We start from the raw sequence: 21226 nt of genomic DNA, 5'->3' as shown, positions 1-21226 counted from the left end.
AGTGTTACCCCCTGTGGTTTTTTTCATGACGACCAAAGAAAAATTAGAGTGTCACCCCTCATGTTTCATTTGATAAAAACGACAGTGTTACCCCCTATGTTTTAATTGATAAATATCGACAGTGTTACCCCTTATGTTTTTTTCATGACGTCCGATAAAAAACCAGTGTTACCCCTTATCTTTAATCTGATTAAAACGACAGTGTCACCCCATGTTTCATTTGATTAAAACGACAGTCTTACCCCTTTTGTTTTTTTCATGACGACCAATAAAAAACAAGTGTTACCCCTTAACTGTGGTAGAGGAACGCACAACATGAACAAATAAATACAGGACCACTATTAGTTGGTGAGAAGCATCAAACCTTTTTTTATTCTGCAGCCTTCGCGAAGGGGGGGGCAGGCATACCATACCATCTGTGGCTATAAATACAAAAAAAATTAACTAACGATCGGCTTCATTCCTCTCGAATGCACGCCGTTACCCTCGAAGGTTGCTACGAGTGAATAAACGCTGGAGAAGGGACTATTATGGCACGTGAAGAGGATAAGGTCGCTGAACGGTGTAATACTTAAAAGCCATTAGCGAAAGGAACGCAATCAACTCCGTGAATGAGAGTAGAATTACAAGGACACTACTATTAAAGAACAAGCGATGTCCATTCTCCATGGTAGCCGGGTCAACAAGAAACCATAAATCTTCAAGTCTCTTTTCCTCTCCATATAGATATGTTACATATTTCATCCAAAAAAATTACAATGACATATGGGAGTAAAACCCATTTAAAACCAATCCTTTTGATTTTTTTATGAAGGGTGCTGCTTACCATTTTATTTACAATGATGTTAATGCTTCTGTTATAATCCACTGTGAAGAAGAAGCATGCTTGTCATGAGCTAAATCAAACATCAACGTTTGAAAGCGAGAGACAAGTAAAACTGAGAGACATGGAACAAATAACTGGGACGACGGGCTCTTGAAAAGCCCTTGAAATGCAGTGTCTGATGCAACAAACTACAGGTGTACTCTCCGTCAGAACCTCACCAACACAATACCCGTCATTTGAACCAGTGGGATGAAGCTACAACAAAGATAGGTGTAGGAGGAGGAGGGGTAATATACTGTATGGCTGTACATAGTGTCTATATAGCTCTTTAATGAACACCCAACCCCTTTATATACACGCCTTCACTCTCCTCCAGCCTCACCTCTTGTGATCCTTTTCATTGCATTCATCTCCTCTCACCCAACCCCCCCCCCCCCCCCCCCCCCCCCACGTGCACGTGTGTGTCTCTCCGTCTCCCTCTAGGGGCCAGGAGGGCTCAGGCCTCGGTGGTGAGGGCCTCCACGGCCTCCAGCAGGTGCAGGGCCAGGCTGTACTGGGCGTGGTTCTCAGGCAGGATCTCAATCAGGCGGCTCACCAAGCGTCGGCTCTGGCCCAGGGGCACCATGGGACAGCGGAGCTCACTGGGGTCCTGGAGGCGGACGGACGGACGGACGGACGGACACACACACACACACACACACACACACACACACACACACACACACACACACACACACACACAAGCACACGTAATAACCAAGTTATTTAGTTTCATTGCAACACAAATCTGGAGGGTAATAATCATCACTTCCACGTCATTCATTATATTTGTATGATGGGAGGTTGAATGTGTATATTACTTGAGAATCGGCCATTATGGCAATTAATGGAAATATATCTCATTCTACAAGGTCCCAATCACTACGTTGAATCAGAATGGGTCGCAGAGCATATGCCAAACCTTTATCTTTAGAAAGAAGCCCATGAAGTTATTATTGCAAATGTTGCTTATCTATGCACCATACATCTAGGTGGACACGCCAACTTGTGAAGTCACTAAAGGCAGATTTCGACTTCCAGTGAATAATCACACACTATCTATGATAGGGGCCCTTTCAACTATCATGAACTCCGTCTGTGAGCAGAAGGGCCCCCGGGGGCCCCCCTTCACAGGGGCCTCACCATGGCCTTGAGCCAGGTGCAGAGGGTGGGGGGCAGGCGGGCCAGCAGCTCCATGGCGCCCCTGGTCTGGCTCTGGCTGTGCAGCAGGCAGTAGCTGAGGCGCTGGCCCGTCAGCACCAGCAGCTGGGAGCCCAGCACGTCCTTGTCCTCCACCTCCAGCATCACCTGGGGGGGCCGGGTCAAAGGTCAAAGGTCAAGCAGACCGCCGGCGTCAGTGAGCTCAATCTGGCGGAGCGCTGTCTATTGTGGACCGTGCATTGATGAACAATGTTCCCTCTTTTGAACGACTGCGTTAAAAGGTTCTGAATGTTCAAGACTACGGCGGTCCAGTCCCGACCCCTCACCTCCTCAGCCCGGGGGTCCAGGCCCTGGTTGTAGAGCTCACAGACCAGGTGTCGGCGGAGGACGTCGGGGTTGACCTGCAGCAGGACGCCCAGCTCCAGGCACAGCGACGGCCACCAGTCGGCCCTCGGCCCGCCCCCCGGGAGAGGGGGCGGCCCGCCGGGGCCCGAGGGGGCCGAGCCGGGGGCCGGGGGCTCGTCTGCGGCCTGCACCCAGGCCGTGAGCACGCGCAGCAGGTACTGGAAGGCAGGGGACAGGGGTGGTCGTTTTTAATGGATCCCAAGGTGGTGAAAGGGTTTTTGAAGAAAGGCATGACCCAAGCAGATATTTGGGACAATTCAAATACTCTGATCGACTGACGTGCGTTAGTGGATGAATGTGTTCAATAGCCCTTGGATCATTGCCTCAATGCTCTCCATATTTAACATTGACGTTGTTTAGCGGACTCTTTTATCTTGCAGTGAATTCAGATACAGGTCATTCAAGAGCAGGTGGGTTCGGTGCCTTGCTCAAGGGGGCCTGCCCCCAGAGGAGGCTGCAGACACTGGGGTGACCCCCTCCGCCACGCTGCACCTCACCTCCTGGCGTAGGGACACCAGCCCGGGGTCCATGTCCCCGCTGGGCATCAGCTGGATGGACGTCAGCTCTCTGAAGAAGGCGTTCTTGCCCTGTAGGGAAATGGAAACACGTTTAAACTCTCACACCTCTTCTAGGAAAACTTAACAAACATGGTGATGGTTTGAGAGCTGGATTGGCAGTGTGATCATATTTTTTTATTGCAACATGTCATTGTGTGATGTCACGGTTTGCACGGTAGCATAGTTTGTGTTCATTGTAAAAAAAAAAAAAAAAAACTACAAAAATTGAATTGGTTTTATATTCACTGTCGACAAAAATATCTATAAAGAAGCTTGGAAGGTGGATTTCCCCTGACCTTTACCGGGGGAGCTCACCTGTCTCAACTGCTTCCATTGATTTTGGCTAACTTGTTCTAGCGCTAACTCGGACAAATCGAATCGAGGGCTGACTCAGAAAAGCACGCGGTCGAGTGTTTTCCCGCTGTGACTCCGGGGGTCCAGTGAGTATGCCGAGAGGCTCACCTTGCTGTCAAACAGGCTGAGGGGTTTGACCCGCAGGCCGAAGGCCATGGCGGCGTGCAGCAGCGCGGCCAGCAGGTAGTGGTGCTGCACCAGGGGGAAGTGGACCCCGCGCTGCTCCAGGGCCAGCTCGGCGATGGAGGCCGGGCCCTGGGCCCCACACCACACCTCCTCCACGCACAGCTCCGGGGGGGCCACCTCCTCCACCGCAGAGTCCGCCTGGGGAGGAGAACCACGGGGAGGGGGAGCGGTTAGCTCGGCGAAGGGGGCGAAGGACGGTGGGAAATGTACTCCGGTGATGACAACATAAACCAAACAAAAGATTGAATGTTGAGAGGTGAGCCATTCCAATCCGTCGTGCGGAAACCGTGGAAACAAACGTGCATGCTCTGGTGTTATCGGAAGAAAGCTCGCTGAAGGAACCATGAGCATTGGTTTCATCAGCCCTTCGTACTGCTTCAGCTGCTGTGGTTGAAATCAGGAGGTGTTTAAATCCTGCCCCCAATCTGGACCCCGTGTCCGAGGTCGGTTACATGCCGGGGGTTTCAACAGAGCTGTTCCCCAAAGCAGGGTTCAGTGGAGGAACGCTACACTGTGCAAATGCCAGAAGTGGTTCAAAAACCAACCCAGCGCCAATCAAAGCGAGACCTGGGGGAAGACACTCGGTACCGTACACGCGGCTCAGCTCAGGAGGTAGCGGGGGGGTCGACCTGGCTGAGAGTCGAGGCGTCGCTGAGCAAGGCACCTCACCCTCACCCGCTCCTGACGAGCTGGCTGTCCACTCTGCACGGTTGAGTCCGGCGTGGGTGGGTGAATGTGTGCATGAATGGGTTGCAAGTCCCTGTCGATAATAGCGTCTGCTCAATACCCTAGAGGTAAAAGTACATGCGTCTGTGCCACGGTCGCTTCGAGGCATTGGACCATCGCGTCCAAATCCATGCACCTCCTTTTTTTGCGCATGCGTGCGTCTCCGTTCCCACTTACGTCGTCGCATAAGAAAGAAAAAGGGTTCTGGCTGTGAGCCAACAGTCCAGTCACCTCTATGAGGATCTGCAGCAGCTGGACGCTGGAGCCCATGAAGGTGGTCACGGCTCTGTCGTTCATACCCACGTCCTGGGTGTGAACACACACACACACACACACACACACACACACACACACACACACACACACACACACACACACACACACACACACACACACACACACACACACACACACACACACACACACACACACACACACACACAAACGTAAATGCCCACAGACTCCAACAAACAAAAGGACACAGATGTAAGAAGGGTGAATGTCTTTACTCCGGGTGAATGTCTATACTCTGTGCCACACATTAAAAAGAAAACGCATCACAGTGGACAGTCTTTGTCAATTATTCTTTTGAGAGAATTTGAATTGGAGCGACACACTCACCCGTCGGCATAAGCGGTCTTTTGGGGCCTTCCCAACCTGTGAATACACATACGATTGTTTACGTTGCTTTAACGATACATGATACATGAAACATGCTTCATAGACCACGACGTCCACACACCTTCTCCATGAGGTAGGCGGCGGCGGAGAAGCGCTTGACCATGAACGTGCTCCACATCATGGAGGAGATCCCTGCGAGAGAGGAGAGGAAACGACCCGGGGTCTCATCACTCCGCGCACCGACTCAACGCCAGAGTGTTTTGCGGTCGCTCGGTAATGGACAGAGCGCATTGGTGCGAGAACACAGCCGACGACAGGCCTTAAGCCCTGCTACCCACCCAGCTGGATGTGGGGGCTGGACACCAGCTTGAGATGCTCCACGGCCCAGTAGAGGTAGAGCCCCTCCTGGGGGAAGGGGGAGAAGATACGGCACTGAGACATCAGGGCCGTAGGCCAGGGCATTTTATATCATTATTTCCATAAATTATGATTTATAGAGTCATTTATGGATCCATACGTTTATAAACGATAGGCATAGTGTGTGTGTGTGTGTGTGTGTGTGTGTGTGTGTGTGTGTGTGTGTGTGTGTGTGTGTGTGTGTGTGTGTGTGTGTGTGTGTGTGTGTGTGTGTGTGTGAGTGTGTGAGTGAGTGAGTGAGTGAGTGAGTGAGTGAGTGAGTGAGTGAGTGAGTGAGTGAGTGAGTGAGTGAGTGAGTGAGTGAGTGAGTGAGTGAGTGAGTGAGTGAGTGAGTGAGTGAGTGAGTGAGTGAGTGAGAGAGAGAGAGAGAGAGAGAGAGGGGCAGTGAGTGTGTACCTCCGGGTCTTTGTTCCACTGCACCACGTACTCCCAGCAGCAATGGGCCAGCAGCAGGTCAGGGGAGAGGGAGTCTGGGAAGCGCTGACTGACTGCCACCAGCAGCTCTGAAAGGGACCCGCCACTACAAGTTCATTTGACCACAGGAGCTTTACCTCAAAGAAATAAACGGTCAATTTGCGTTCATCTCATATCGAGCTTCGATCTGTTTGCCCGATTAAGCGTGCATCCCATTGTAGCAAACTTTGTGATATCACAAAGTATCAAAACATAATAGTACCGGATATTGGGATAACTATAACGGAGCTTAACTACTTTGCATAATATGATTACAATAAAGAACTTCAGTCTGTCAGACCCACTGTATGTGCGTCAATCTGTCTGACCCACTGCATGCACGTCAGTCTGTCCGACCCAATGTACGTCTCAATGTCTGTCTGTGTCCGTCTGTCAGCCGGGAAACTATCACCTGCTGTCCTGTCCAAGTCCTCCGGGCCATCCTTCTCCTCCTCCTCCTTCTCTTTCGTTTGCCCTCCTCTTCTGTGCTCCTGCTGTTCCTCCGTCTCCTCCCTGCTCCCCCTCTTGTGCAGGAGGAGGATCTCCTTCAGCCTCTCGGGCGCCAGGTTCTGCCTGAACACCCACTTGGCCACGCTGTCCGCTACGCCCCCTGCAGGGCGGGAGGGAGAACAATGGTCCTCAAGGACAATGTGTGGAATTAACAGTTGATAGGATGGGATTCTAGTCAATTGAATACTTACATACTTACATACATACATACATACATACATACGCATGCAGATCTAATGTCTGTGAGTGCATACATGCATACAAGCACATCCATACATGTGATCCTCATTTAATTACAGTGGAAGATTTGCCTGCTGTCTCACACGGGCACATTTACAGAAATGTTGATTAATGTGCATGTCCTTTAAATAAATAAATGAAATAAAATCCTGAGGAAGAGAGTGAGTGTGTGTGAGCGGGCGACAGACAGGCTCGGCACCTCTTCCCCCCTCATGCAGGCTCTTGGCGCAGCACTGCGCCGGAGCTCCCCCTGCTGGGCCCAGGGGGGACGGCAGCCACAGCAGCGTCTGAAGGGCCAGCACGTCTTCGAGCTGCCGCACACACACCGCCCACTGCTCCAGCTCCAGGGACACCGCCTCCCAGTCTGCCTGGATCTGACATACACACACACACACACACACACACACACACAGTCAGGGACATAAGACAGCTGCGCTCGTGCTGAACTGGATCACGCATAAAATATGATTCAGAGCTATAATGTGTCTGTGTGTGTGCTATAATGCGTGCGTGCGTGTGTGTGTGTGTGTGTGCGTGTGCGTGTGCGTGTGTGTGTACCTTGCTGTCCGACAGGCGGGTGATGCTGGCCTTGGCGGCGCGGTGGGCCACCAGCGCGGCCAGCAGGGCGGCACCAGCGCTGTGGGACTGGACGCACGCACTGCGCACCTGCTGCCACCAGGGGGAGACAGACTGGGAGTCCCAGGACTCCTCCACCGCTCCTGGGGGGACCGGCAATAGGGATAGATGGTATAGAATCTGGCTGTGCATCACAGAGACATCTTTGCAAGTTTATTATATTGATTTGAGTAAAAAAATTTAACCCTTAGTATTAAGTAAAATGAGTCAAATTAGTGAAATGTGTGCAGAAATTAATACTGCTGGGACACACACAACTCCCCAACGGCAGAGACTGGCGCACACACACACACACGCGCACACACACCCACATACACAAACACACACACTCACGGACACACACACACACACACACACGCACACGGCCCCACCTTTCATGTTGCTCAGGGCGATGAGTAGCGTGTGGAAGTTCCTAACGATGTCCTCTGGCTTGGTGATCACCTCCTTCTCCCTGTGCAGCCACACACTGAGCAGCAGGGACTGGAGAGAGAGAGAGAGAGCGAGAGAGAGAAGAGATCCATAGTCATTTAAAGAATCGCAAGAAACCAAAAAGGCTAAAATAACCCACGCCATCAAAATCAACCGGCGTACTATTGTGGGTGGAGTCAGCATTTTCGGGAAGACAGTCTGTCAGTATAGGCAAACTCTACTGAACAACCCGTCCCAGCCAGTCCTATCCACTGGCCCTGAAGAGTTCCCCCCCCGGCCCCCCAGAGGTCACAGAGCCCCCCCACTCACCAGGAGCTGCTGTGGACTGATGCCAGCCAGCTCCAGCTTGTTGCACACCCGGTGGATGGGGCTCTGTCCAGTCAGACAGCCCCAGAACAGGAAGCTCCCTGCGAGGAGACCACACACGCACACACACACACACACACACACACACACACACACACACACACACACACACACACAGTTGAGTCTCTTGCATATTGCACTGGTGACCTTTGATGGCCATCGGATATCAACAAGTCAGCTGCAGGACAGTGGGAGTTGAGTTGCTATGGCAATCGTGATGACATTTATTTATAACACCTTCATAGAACGTAGATACAATCGATCATAGGGAATAGACAAAATGGTTCAATGGCCCATACCAATTTCTTGTGGACCCAATTCTAGAAAACACAATGACTTGATTTCTCCTGATGCGTTGCACCTAATGGCCGTAAAAACGTGTTGCTAAAGCAAGCTAGTCTAGTGTTTTGGGGGAGTTGCTTTGGAGGGAGACCTGAAGTGAGAGCTGGGATTAAATCAACCCGATACTTGGAAAATCAAACATACTCCTGCCGGGGGAAAAGGCGCCTTTTCTAAATTAAATGTATTATTATTATTATTAAATAGCCTACTCTAGCATTGAAGGGAACTTTAATGAAACCATTTTTGAATGGTGCTTGTCATGACTGTGTGTGTGTGTGTGTGTGTGTGTGTGTGTGTGTGTGTGTGTGTGTGTGTGTGTGTGTGTGTGTGTGTGTGTGTGTGTGTGTGTGTGTGTGTCACCTAGCCGGTTCCACGCCTCGTCCCCGTTGCGGACCACCACCACCTCCCCGCCCTCGCCGCCCTCCAGCTGGGACAGGAAGGTGCGCGCGGGCAGCGGGGCGTCCGGGGAGTCCTGGGCAAAGGACACGCCGGGCCGCGAGGCCAGCTGGGCGTAGCGCCGCAGGGCGCCGTCCACACGGGACAGCTCCTCCTCCACGCCCACCGCAGAGTCAGACTGGGGGGGGGGGGGGGAGAGACTGGGTGGGTGACTGGGTGGGTGGGATTGTGAGTGAGTGAGTGAGAGCTTACAATTTCAGCGAGGGCCGGAATGAAAATGCAAATGCTTTGGATAAGAGAAAACCCAACTCTCACACACGTGTGCGTGTGTGAGAGTGAGTGAGTGATTGAGTGAGTAAGTGAGTGATTGAGTGAGTGAGTGAGAGTGAGCGAGTGGGCGTGTAAGAGTGAGCGAGCGAGCGAGCGAGTGTGTGAGTGAGTGTTTGTGTGTGTGCTCACGTCTGCGGGGCCTGGCTGTGTGTCCTCAGCGGAGTGCAGCTGCTGGAGGTCTGTGTAGAGCGTCAGCAGCTTGAGCTGAGAGGAGCAGAGCTGGAGCAGAGCCTCATCCACCACCTCCGGGTCTACGAAACACACACACAAACACACACACACACACACACACACACATACACACACACACAGGGACAGGTAAACACACAGGGACCAAAGCCCACACACACACACACACACACAGGGACAAACACACACACAAACACAACCTTTGAGAGATCAACAGGAAGTACCCAACGCCTTCCGCATTCAAAGGCTACATACAGCAGAGCCAATGGGGTTAATATATTTGACTGACGTTCACACTTCCCCACAACACGTTCTACTGAGGAGAAGCCATTCCAGGGCGCCACTTCACAGGCCTTGCCTAGCCTCAAGTGCCCAGAGTTATTTGCAGGCTGATTTATTTGAAGGTAAACAAGTCTACCCTTTGAAGTAGGATCGAATTACAATGCCGAAATTTAATAAGAGAGTATAGTGGTGCATTTCCACCGGAGGGTGTGGTTCGGTTCGGTTCAGTCTGCAAAGGTGCGGCACGGGTCGCGTTTCCGGAGGAGTACTCCTCCGTTTGGGTACTGAGACGCCCGAATGGGTGTCAATGGCAAGTTCGATCTACACACGGCGTCCGTTGATCGGTCGGCAGAATCGCACTTCCGTGCTCCAGGGAGATAATAACAAAGAAACACATTACATGCAAGGTACTTCTTAACGACGAAAGCTTCGTTAATTGAAGAAAATGTTGCGCAAAAGTTTGCCGTCCTTCTTGGACGTCCTACATTGTTGCTCTTTGTTCGTTGTGCGCTTTCTTCCGCTTTTCTTTTCTTTTTCCTTGGATTTACTGGCAGGCTACACTGTGTCGGGCTGCTATGAGTTTACGTAGCTGCCGCGGCTATCGCCATACGGCTTGAACATGGGTGGATTACTGCACGGGCACACCGGGCACATGCCCAGGGGCCCCCCTGAGCCGCCCCACAAGTTACTAACAGTGGGGTCCAGGGCCCCACAAGTTACTAACAGTGGGGTCCAGGGTCCCACAAGTTACTAACAGTGGGGCCCAGGGCCCCACAAGTTACTAACAGTGGGGTCCAGGGCCCCACAAGTTACTAACAGTGGGGCCCAGGGCCCCAGCGTTAGTAACTTTTAATGTTGCATTGTCGAAGCAATCAGTAGAGAAATACAAAAATTCAAGCGAAAACAGCAATAGTAGGCCTATTACTACTGAGTAAATAAATTAATAAAAATATCACTAGGGGGAACTATTTCAGTTTGTGAATTTGAGACCATTCACGAACAAGTCACTGTCATTTAAACATGGAGCAACGGCGAACTCTAAGTGGAGCGTTGAAGCAATGAATTATTCAGTTCAGATCATTTAACAAGCCTGGAGATGATGCAACCCCAAAAGGACTGCTACGAATTATACTCGATTGTGGACTGCAATCTATGTTTCCAAATGTGTATGTAGCGCTACGGCTTTTTCTGACTCTGCCCGTCAGTAATTGCGAAGGGGAGCGGTCATTCTCTCTTCTGTCCAGGATAAAAAATGAACTGAGGACGAAAATGTCACAAAAACGCCTCAAGGCACTTTCTCTCATTGAGAGCGACCTTACCAACGCACTGGAGTTTGATGACATCGTGGAGGATTTTGCACGGAACAGAGCCCGGAAAAAATGCATTTCATAGGTGAAATGCATTACTGTCAATTAATGTAAGGAACTGTTCGTATTGAGTTGCTTTAAGTCATTTTTATTTGTGGTTGAAAGCGGTGCATTCGAAATTCGTTCAAATCGCCAGAAATTGCATCGATTATGTATTTTTTTTATCCTGTTTTGGTTAAATAAAGATGCATTTATTTGTAATAATTATTGTGAGGTTGCCTTTCCTGTGCTACAAATCCTGCTGAGTTGCAGGTATAGGCCAATGACTTATTATCGCCAATAAGTGTGTGTGTATTCTGGGTGCGTGTGTTTATGTTGGAAGGGGGGGGGGGGGGGGGGGCCTGCGGAGTCCACGTGCCCAGGGGCCCGATATGTCATAATCCGTCTAGACTCTATGGGCTTGAACCCCGTCCTACCATCAGGGAACGGTCGGCGGAGGAAACGCGAGCCGTAACTGAACTGGCTATACCGCACCCCGACTACTGGGCTGGGGCGGGCTGGGTCTGAAGCGTGCCCGCCGGGGGAAAAGGTGCATCGGAAAACCCACTGTGGGAGACGGTGACACTTGTGTTCGTGTACAGGGTCATGAGACCCTCAGGGGGGGGGGCAAAGATAGGGAAGGGCTACCAAAGAATAAGAGGGATACAAATCAGATGGCTCTGGTGTCATAACACCTTGCCTTCATCACAATAAAAGGGCTATTCACGGAATAAGACTTTTCTCTTGTCTGAAAGGGCAGCTTAAGAGATGCAAAGGTGATCGACACCTTCGAAAGCTGCCGAGGTACGCCACCAGATTTTACCTTGCTCCCTGAGACTGTCGTGCAAGGCTCGAGTGACACCAGTCAGACACGAGACCGGAGCCTTCTTATTGGCCAGCAGTGACTCCAGCGCCTGTGTACAGGAAGGCAAGGGAAGTCATTGATTTTTTTTAACCACTCCCCATTTACAGTATCATAGAATTTGATTGGTTAAGAAGACCAAATGATTAGGTTATACGCAAGGCAGTGTGTGTGTTTGAGAGAGAGAGAGAGAGAGAGAACGAGAGAGTGTGAGTGAGAGTGTTAATGAGTGAGTGTGAGAGTGTGAGTGAGTCAACACCTGCTTCTTAATGGCCGGGTGTTTAATATCCAGCAGCACACTCTTGGCCTCGCTCTCCAGGATATCTGATAGGGGTCGACATGCACAGGGCAGGTAAACAAAACCTCATCGTTTAACATGATGAAGGAGGTAAAGCGGCGGCGGTCGGGCCGTTGTACCTGGCTCCACCTCTCGGCTCCGGAGTATGGTGGTCAACCTCTTGAGGAGGTGCATGTCTTTGGCCCGCTCACTCTTCTTGTCACTGTAAAGGGGGGATCGCAGTTCAGGTCAGTTCAACTCTGCAGTGCCGTGAGGGAAACTCACTCGGCAGCAGGGCAAGGCATTCAAATATTATCCAAACCGGGAGCAGATCAAAACTGATGATGGTGAGGTAGCAGTAGTGTTGACGCAGAGGGAGAAACAGGTGTGCATGTAAGATCGTGTGCAAGCGCATTTATGGCACCAAAGATCATTTGTATAGTTTTTAGTAGTATAGGCATCACCATAAGGTAAGGAACAAAATGGCGTGTGTTTCTGTGTTTCTGTGTGCTGACCTGAGGGCCGGGTTGAAGGGCGTGTGTGTGTGCTTGCGTGTGTGTGTGCTTGCATGCGTGTGTGTGTGTGTGTGTCTGCGCGCTGACCTGAGGGCCAGGTGGAAGGGCACGGTGATGGTCCTCAGGGCTCCGCTGGTCGGGTCCAGCAGACACACCTGCTGGGTGTGGAGCTGCCAGCCCTGGCTGGTCACGCTGTTCACCCCCATCAGACGGTAGCCAGCGTAGAGCAGCCTGCAGGGGCACGGAGTCAGGGAGCGCACACAGCATAGTCAAACACAGGCCAACACACAGAGAAACACAAACACACACATGGATGCACATGTGAACCGAGTACACATATAAACCTGTACACAAAAATGCACACGGATACAGATGTGAACAGAGTACACAAATAAATGCACACGCATGCACTGTCTCAGTGTGTGTTAGTATTTTAGCTCATTATGTCTAGCCTATATGTGTGTGTGTGTATGACCTAGGTGTGTTTGTGTGTGTCTCTAGCCTGTGTGTATTAGAGCGCGGAACGGGCTACATTTTTGTGTCCGAGCCCGGCCCGCGTCCGACAGAGAAGTGACCGAGCCCGACCCGAGCCCGACACAGGTTAAGTCTATTTTTTTCTCATACTATTGACACGTTTACGTTTGTGTCTTTGAAAGCACACCTTTATTAAACAACTGAAAGGCATTCGGAAATGTCAACAGATGGGCGCAACAAGCGCACGTTAACAGCGAGCACTCTTGTGCTCGCTGTTCACCCACAAAAAAAATCCACATTAACGAACGATTCATTCCACAAAATAACTCAAGAGGTTCAGAGTTTCTGTAAGACGGGTAGCCTATGCATTTCAAATTAACACGAGTGCCCCCAGCGAAGTCAAATTAAGCTAACAGCCTAACCGACCCCAACCCGCGCATCATTTCTAAACATGTGTCCAGTGTGTGTGTGTGTCTTGCCAGTGTGTGTGCGTGCGTGCGTGCGTGCGTGTGCGTGCGTGCGTGTGCACCTGCAGTGCTTGCCCACGGTGAAGGCGCCCACGCGGGGCCCTTGCTGCGTGCCCCACACCTCCAGGATGCCCCTGCGCGGCGCGTAGATGACCAGGAACTGGGCGTGGCGCCGGGGGAGGGGCGCCGAGGGGGACGACTCCCTGTCGCCCCGCCCCTCCGAGACCTGCACCCAGCCCAGTTGGGCGTCCCGGTAACCTGGGAAACAATCACCGTGCAGGAAACGCTCGATGAACAACCACGTCATCGCCGCCGGTTACTGAATGAACTGCTCTGGGGGAAATGTGTCAATCACTGGGAGGCCTGCCGTTTGTTTGCGCTGTAACCATGGACACAGAAAGCGTGTTTCCTTCCCTGTGTGTCCCTCCCTTCCACCCCTCCCTTCCCTTCCTCCTCCTCCTCCTCCTCCTCCTCCTCCTCCTCACCCTTCCACATGCGGATGGCTATGCCGCGGGCCACGTCCAGCAGCGTGACGCGCCCGAAGTCGTCCGTCACGCCGGCCAGCGTGTTGCACGGCGACAGGCAGATGGACTCGCCATGGCGCCGGGAGTCCGGGAGACCGAACCTGAAACAGACACGCGCCAATCCAGGTTTGGGTTTGTTTGACTAGTCAACAAAATGTTGAATGAATATTTATGGTGCGATTAGTTAAAATCTGCAAATATCTAGTCAATATCCATCTATCTATCTATCTATCCAACGCCGTTCATCGGAAACTCTTGTTCCGATGGTGTCTGTCTGGGGATGTGAGGGCAGGAGTTACGGGTCGGTAAGCGTTGTTGGGCAGATTGATTGGTTTAGAGAGGTCACCTGACAGCCATGGGTGTGGCCGGTTCCACCTTGGGCTTCTGCTTCTGGGCTGGCTCCTCCTCGCTCTTGTTCTTCCATCCTAACCACCCACTGAGAGACAAGGGAGAGAGAGAGAGCTGGCTATGGTAACACTAAGAGTACGATTGGTCAACTGTTATTGCCAATAAAGCATTGAAAAAAAGCATTGAAATTGAGACTGGATTAAGACAGCGAGAGGAAAAGAGAGCGAGAGATAATTGTCGTACTGTCAACGGCAGAGAGAGCAGCTATAACTAAATCCATTAAAAAAAAGGACAGATGAATAAAGAGGTCGACTGATGTTGGAACGGCTGCAGGGGGGAGGCTATTACTCAAGAGCTATGGATCGGTAGCAGGTATTGATCGAATTGCCTCGGGTTTGTCTGAAGATCTGGCAGTGCTAGCGCGATAAGAAGACGGCAGCTCACAATGACCCACGAGTATCTCCACACACACACACACACACACACACACACACACACACACACACACACACACACACACACACACACACACACACACACACACACACACACACACACACACACACACACACACACACACACACACCTGGCAGCGCTGAAGAGAGCGGAGGTGAGCTTGCTGGCCACGGCCAGAGCCACGTGGGACAGCAGAGGCTGGGAGCTCCCCTGTACAGAGAGACAACAGGGACAAACACACACACACACAAACACACACTGGTCAGCAGCACACTCAGCTCCACACATCACTACGCAGATACGATCACAAGATGATGAATATTATATACAAGATACACCTCTCTATTCATTTGACTGAGCATGATTATCCCACAATGAGTGAGTGAGTGAGTGAGTGAGTGAGTGAGTGAGTGAGTGAGTGAGTGAGTGAGTGAGTGAGTGAGTGAGTGAGTGAGTGTCGTCCAGTGAGTCCTACCTCGATGGCATAGTAGAAGCCCGTGTAGGGCCCTCCCCCTACTGTGATGTACTGACTCATGGCGGGGGGGCTGCCCTTCACTGTGGCGTGGAAGCCCCCCAGGGTGGAGGCGTTCTTCATCTGGTCGAACACACACAGGGTCATGATGCCTGAGGGGGGTGGAGAGATGAAGAGAGAGGCCTATCTCATTTCCTTTTCCCTTTTTGTAACACTATTGGCGACAGGTCCATCCATTTGTACGTGTTGACGTTCCCCTGTTTGTCTCCATCATATCCTTTTAGCTATGACTGTGTTGCTGACGTGCCTCTTCCCCGCTCATCCAAATTGGGCATCTGTCCTCTCTTCCTTCCTCCCTGCTTGGAAGAGCCAAGTTTCCCACAGGCACAGCCTGAACAGATATCCCTTTGACGAGACTGTCCACTTTGGACATGACTAATACGCAACCAACAACCTTTTCGGGAATCAAACCTAAAAATAAATGAGACACAACCACCTCAAGCGCACATTCTTCCGTGATGGCTTGCATGCGCTTCCTATCACGTTATCCATGGTCCCCCCACAGCCGTTTTAAATTGAGTGTGCTTTGCACCTCCGCTACTCACCCACGCTGCTGTGGTCCACGATGGTGTCCATGTCCTGCAGACCCCACTTCTTGTAGGCCAGGGGAGGGGGCTGGATGGAGTCACTGCCTGCTGCCGCCGCTGGGGGTGGAGAAGGAGAGGGTGTGATGGGGAGAGAGAGAGAGAGAGAAGGAGAGGGTGTGATGGGGGGAGAGAGAGAGAGAGAGAAGGAGAGGGTGTGATGGGGAGAGAGAGAGAGAGAGCGAAGGAGAGGGTGTGATGGGGAGAGAGAGAGAGAGAGAGAGAGAGAGAAGGAGAGGGTGTGATGGGGAGAGAGAGAGAGAGAGAGAGAAGGAGGGGGTGTGATGGGGGAGAGAGAGAGAGAAGGAGAGGGTGTTATGGGGGGGAGAGAGAGAGAAGGAGAGGGTGTGATGGGGAGAGAGAGAGAGGGGGGTGATGGGGGGAGACAGAGAGAAGGAGAGGGTGTGATGGGAGGGGAGAGAGACAGAGAGGGAGAGAGAGAGAGAGAGAGAGAGAGAGAGAGAGAGAGAAGGAGAAGGAGAGACAGAGAGAAGGAGAGACAGAGAGAAGGAGAGACAGAGAGACAGAGAAGGAGAGACAAAGAAGGAGAGACAGAGAGACAGAGAGACAGGGAGACAGAGAGACAGAAGGAGAGAAGGAGAGACAGAGAGACAGAGAGACAGGGAGACAGGGAGACAGAAGGAGAGAAGGAGAGACAGAGAGACAGAGAGACAGAGAAGGAGAGAAGGAGAGACAGAGAGAAGGGATGAATAACAGTCCTATCAATTGCTATAAGTCACTAACATAGCTCAAGCTTCACCTCTAGGTCCATCCTTGGTCTAGGGCTCGGAGCGAACCAATCTAATCTCATTGCTGCTTGTCTACATACCTATTGCATATGCATTTCCTTATGCAACACGGAAAATGCAGTTTGAAACCTGTGGATTTGGCATCGTCTTAAATGTGTCACACATACGTGGTCGTCGGGTGTAGAATCACTTATTTCTGAGTGTCTGTGTTGCTTAGGGCGACCACTGTCCACCCAGCCAGCGAGTGAAGAAGGCTCCATTCCATAAACACTTTGTGTTCAAACACATTTAAAATCCCAATACTCTCACAACCCTCACTGTAGACCTATGCGATGCCTTTCATCGCCAATGCAGCCGTCGCAACACTACCTCTGGCCACCTGGTTCCTGCAGGCGCGTAGGGACTGGTAGAGGCTGAAGCCGTCGATGGTGACCAGGGCGGCGGGGTACAGGATGCTGAGCTCTTCGTGCTGTGGAGGAAACACGGCAGACGTGGAGAGTTAGCCTCCAGGCCAGCAGGGGCCACGTGGGATTTGTAGCTCAATAATCTAATTCCATTCACAACCGTGCGTGTGAGTGTGTGTGTATGCATTGCGTGCGTGTCTCTGTGTGTGTGTGTGTGTGTGTGTGTGTGTGTGTGTGTGTGTGCATTTTTTATGCTTTGCAATGCATGTATGCATGTTTAAGCCCTGCTTACACTTATGAGCAGCCCATAAACAAACAGTGACAAATACTGAAAAACTGTGAAATACTATGCTATTCACCCCGTATCAGAAGCCAGCGAAGAAGCTGACCAAACAATGAAGAAACCAAGATAACCCAAGGAAGACACACTTCTATCTCTGTGTGTTTACATGTGTGTGGGCATGTGACCATTTGCAGCCATGGAAGTAGGCAGATGTTTGAACACACTCTGTTCACACAGTGCGTGAATGAGTGACTGAGTGTGAGAGAGTGAGTGAGAGAGTGACTGAGTGTGAGAGAGAGAGTGACTGAGTGTGAGAGAGTGAGTGAGAGAGTGACTGAGTGAGTGAGTGAGTGAGTGAGTGAGTGAGTGAGTGAGTGAGTGAGTGAGTGAGTGAGTGAGTGAGTGAGTGAGTGAGTGAGTGAGTGAGTTGTCCCACCTGCTCCGTGACGCCGGGGTGGCGGGGGATCTCGTACGTGCGACACTTGAGTCTCAGCACGGGGTCTTCGTTCAGCAGCTGGGAGAGGAGCAGGACCCCGTACTGACCACACGCCAGCACACAGTGTTATTAGACAACCGCACAACAACTCACCGTCTATGTAAAGAGTGCCAATACTGTCCGTATACAACCTATGTCGGGTTGGTGCATACACAAAATCATTGATGTATTATGTTCCCAATATACAACACAGGACTCCATGAATAGTTTACCTCTGTGTAGAAGCGAACATAGCCTGAGGAGAATCCCACGACTACGCAGGTCCAATCAGGCCGCCCTGTTGAGCTTCTACACACACACACACACACACACACACACACACACACACACACACACACACACACACACACACACACACACACACACACACACACACACACACACACACACACACACAAAAACAAAAATATTACAGGGGGACACAACAAGTACCGAAATCTCAATGTAATACGCAGGTGTATTTATCACGCTTTTGTGACACATGATATTATGAACTCGCACGTAGACACAAACACACACACGCCCCTTACCTCTTCTGGCTGGCCAAAGGTATGCAGATGACACTGCTGACACACTCCCTATAAATACAACAGACCCAGAAAGTGGGGGGAGAGTTTAGGGTGACCACAACCACAGGAAGCTTGGGTGCCACCCACATGTTAACAGTCAGTAATGGTACTACCTATTAGTGGTTGAAAATTGTAAAACACAATTTCAGGTTCAATGTCAATACACTACAATTAAACACATATCTTCCATCTTCCGTTTTAATTTGGGATTCATGATCATAATTGTATTTGCATTGGTTTTTAAAAATCAAATACACAAGTGATGCTTAATGAATTGAAAAAGAAAGAAAATAATAAGAATGTCTCTTTTCTGACCCGTCCTCAGCGCTGAGGGTTCCACTCCAGGAGACTGCCAGTGTCATCTCCTCCCGGCCACTGTCTCCTGAACGCCACTTAGCTAGAGGAACAGGAAACAAACCGCTCAATGAGAAACAGACACAGAGGGGAGACACAGAGACAGAGAGAGACAGAGACAGAGAGAGAGAGAGAGACACACACAGAGGGAGATATACACAGAGATTGAGAGACACACAGAGAGTGAGAGACACACAGAGAGTGAGAGACACAGAGTGAGAGGCACAGACACAGACGGAGGGACATAAAGAGAGACAAAGACAGAGAGACAAGAGAGAGAGAGAGAGAGAATGGCTGTACATAGGTGGTGCGAATAATTTGCATGTCATAGGCTCTTACTGGATGGTCTGGGTGTTGGCCATAATTTGCATATGTTCGCTTGTGCGAACATATGTGATAAATGTGATTTGCATGTGGAGTGTGAAGGTTTGAACTAATTTGTGAGCGTAGGTTAATCGTATTTGTGCGTGTGTGCGTGCGTGCGTGCGTGCGTGCGTGTCTTCCTCTCCTGACCCGTGAGGAAGACGGCCCTGTGGTCGCGGGCCACCACGAGCAGGTCCGAGCAGGGCGACAGCGCCACGACGCAGTCCTGCATCCAGGGAGCCGTCTGCGCCACACTCTCCTCCTCCACCTGCACACACGAGAGCAGGCCCACACCATGCAGGGAACCACTGATTATTATGTGTGGAACATCTGCGGAGGCTTGAATCCAAAGCCACTTCTGCAGGAAGGCTGGCTGAGACAATCAGGACATACTGTCAGAGGCGCAGAGTCAGAACACAAGTTAACCAACGAGTAATTGTTTGGTTAATTCGATTGTCCCTGAGAGGATGATGAATGCGGCTGATTGACCTACTCAAGTCAGAGTCTCTAACAGGCCAGTGAGGACACATTCAGTAGATACACAATACACTGGTAAAGAGCCTGACCGAATGGTCGGTATGGCAACCGTCTGGACTCCGACTCAGATGGCGATGCATGCATACCAGTGGTCTCAACGAGGCCGAGCCGGAAAGACATAGCAGCATTAACAGAGAAGGGGAAAAAATGAGGGGACGCCTGTCGTGTATCAGCACACACCGTGGAGACGGTATTGCCATCTCCCTTTGGCTCCTCCGGGTGATCCCAGGCCGACTCCCAGTCTGAAGTGTCCCACGAAAGCTCATTCTCTGCTGTGGAATGGAAAAAAAAAAAACACACAACACATTAGGTGGCTGATAGTGGTGGTGGTGGTGGTGACTAAGGAAAATAATATAGAAGATGTTGTTAAGGTGGGCAAAGGAGGAAGGACGATTTGACAAAACTAGCTGCGCATTTGACCAGCAGAGTGGCAGAGATCTTGCTGCTAGGGTCTCTTTTTTTACTGGTTGGGGTGCGTGGGTGTGTGGGTGGGAGTAAGGTGAATTAAAGATAAAAAGGTAGCCTTGAGGTATCTATTCCTGTCGCTTCGGGTGTCATGCCCAAGTGTATTTTGGTATTTCTGTTACAATGTATGAACACATTCAGATGTACTGAGGCGTGGTGTGGTCTGTTCAGGTGCCTGATGTGGGATGACTCATTCTATAAAGGGCAGAGCATTCTCCCCCTCCCCTCAACCCTCCCGCGTATACACACTCGCGCACACACACACACACACACACACACACACACACACACACACACACACACACACACACACACACACACACACACACCCCGACACCCCTCTCCTCCTCCTTATTCCCTGCTGGTACTGCAGGGCGGAGCGATGGCTTCTGTTGTGGCTCTCTTCCCTCACTCAGTTTTGAGAGGATCACCCAGACATCAACTGATGCACGTCCATAGAAATACCCTTTGCACCACATGTCCTTCACTGATTCACTAATAGGATGTGCATGCATGCATGCATCTGCAGGCTCTTGCACTCGAGATATTCAATACAAGGATGTCCATCAATATGACATGTCTCCGAATCCTCTAACCTTCTGACATCTCGCTGTCAGGAAGGCTGGTACAGAAATGCAATGCCAAACATTGTTTACATTGTTTCTTGTAAGTGTTAGTATGCTCAAAATATAGCGATGGCATTGATGGTATTAAGTCCATACGTACACGTTTCTTGTAAATAAAGACAACTTTTCCAACTATTCACTTGTAGCAAGATGACCATAAAGCACTTTACCAGTTTGAGTGTTATCCTCCGGCGGTTCAGGTTTCTGGTTTTGGAATAAAAACTCTCTGACAGTTTTGAGATCCTGGACACGACAGAACTCCAACAAGCAGCAGGACATCTCCGTCCCGTCCCGTCCTGACCCCGATGGACAGGGTTTATAAACACAGCTCACAGTTAGCCTGTGTGCTAACAACAGCAGCAGTCCACTGTAGGAGGAGTATCTCTGCAGGTCCAGACACCCAGCTTCTCTATGACAGCTCCTTCATCGAGTCTTTAGCTCTGACTTTAATCTATGGAAAGCTTATAAATGTATGGGTACGTTGGATTTGTGCCTAGATTTCTCAATAATATAAATCCCACCCTTGTTTT

General features: G+C 50.8%; 1 protein-coding gene across 2 annotated transcripts in view; it reads right to left on the bottom strand.

The window, feature by feature from the left end:
- Window positions 1-341: 341 nt before the first annotated feature.
- The window catches only part of rab3gap2 (RAB3 GTPase activating protein subunit 2 (non-catalytic)), a 20937-nt gene continuing 52 nt past the window's right edge, over window positions 342-21226 (bottom strand). Inside the window, exons 1-35 of one of the 2 annotated variants that reach the window (XM_060051977.1) lie at window positions 20867-21226; window positions 19786-19877; window positions 19219-19336; window positions 18667-18748; window positions 18313-18360; window positions 17995-18070; window positions 17723-17824; window positions 16969-17068; window positions 15812-15910; window positions 15210-15358; window positions 14865-14944; window positions 14277-14366; window positions 13892-14031; window positions 13469-13664; window positions 12553-12696; window positions 12091-12173; window positions 11933-11997; window positions 11635-11725; window positions 9124-9245; window positions 8629-8842; window positions 7870-7967; window positions 7503-7611; window positions 7054-7214; window positions 6695-6869; window positions 6158-6355; window positions 5689-5795; window positions 5214-5280; window positions 4997-5067; window positions 4876-4911; window positions 4432-4560; window positions 3451-3666; window positions 2929-3018; window positions 2353-2589; window positions 2009-2173; window positions 342-1475 (exon numbers count right to left, since the gene is read on the bottom strand). The exon at window positions 20867-21226 is cut by the window's right edge and continues 52 nt beyond it. In XM_060051977.1, coding sequence (XP_059907960.1) covers window positions 1323-1475; window positions 2009-2173; window positions 2353-2589; window positions 2929-3018; window positions 3451-3666; window positions 4432-4560; window positions 4876-4911; window positions 4997-5067; window positions 5214-5280; window positions 5689-5795; window positions 6158-6355; window positions 6695-6869; window positions 7054-7214; window positions 7503-7611; window positions 7870-7967; window positions 8629-8842; window positions 9124-9245; window positions 11635-11725; window positions 11933-11997; window positions 12091-12173; window positions 12553-12696; window positions 13469-13664; window positions 13892-14031; window positions 14277-14366; window positions 14865-14944; window positions 15210-15358; window positions 15812-15910; window positions 16969-17068; window positions 17723-17824; window positions 17995-18070; window positions 18313-18360; window positions 18667-18748; window positions 19219-19336; window positions 19786-19877; window positions 20867-20975 — 4212 coding nt within the window. In that variant the 5' untranslated portion in view covers window positions 20976-21226 and the 3' untranslated portion in view covers window positions 342-1322. The remainder of the gene's footprint in view (window positions 1476-2008; window positions 2174-2352; window positions 2590-2928; window positions 3019-3450; window positions 3667-4431; window positions 4561-4875; window positions 4912-4996; window positions 5068-5213; window positions 5281-5688; window positions 5796-6157; window positions 6356-6694; window positions 6870-7053; window positions 7215-7502; window positions 7612-7869; window positions 7968-8628; window positions 8843-9123; window positions 9246-11634; window positions 11726-11932; window positions 11998-12090; window positions 12174-12552; window positions 12697-13468; window positions 13665-13891; window positions 14032-14276; window positions 14367-14864; window positions 14945-15209; window positions 15359-15811; window positions 15911-16968; window positions 17069-17722; window positions 17825-17994; window positions 18071-18312; window positions 18361-18666; window positions 18749-19218; window positions 19337-19785; window positions 19878-20866) is intronic. The other variant, XM_060051978.1, reaches the window with a different exon arrangement.

Source organism: Gadus macrocephalus, chromosome 5, assembly GCF_031168955.1.
Source record: "Gadus macrocephalus chromosome 5, ASM3116895v1".
Taxonomy (NCBI): Eukaryota; Metazoa; Chordata; class Actinopteri; order Gadiformes; family Gadidae; genus Gadus; species Gadus macrocephalus.
Note: the sequence above shows the minus strand (reverse complement) of the source record. Positions and strands in the feature narration are given on the sequence as shown.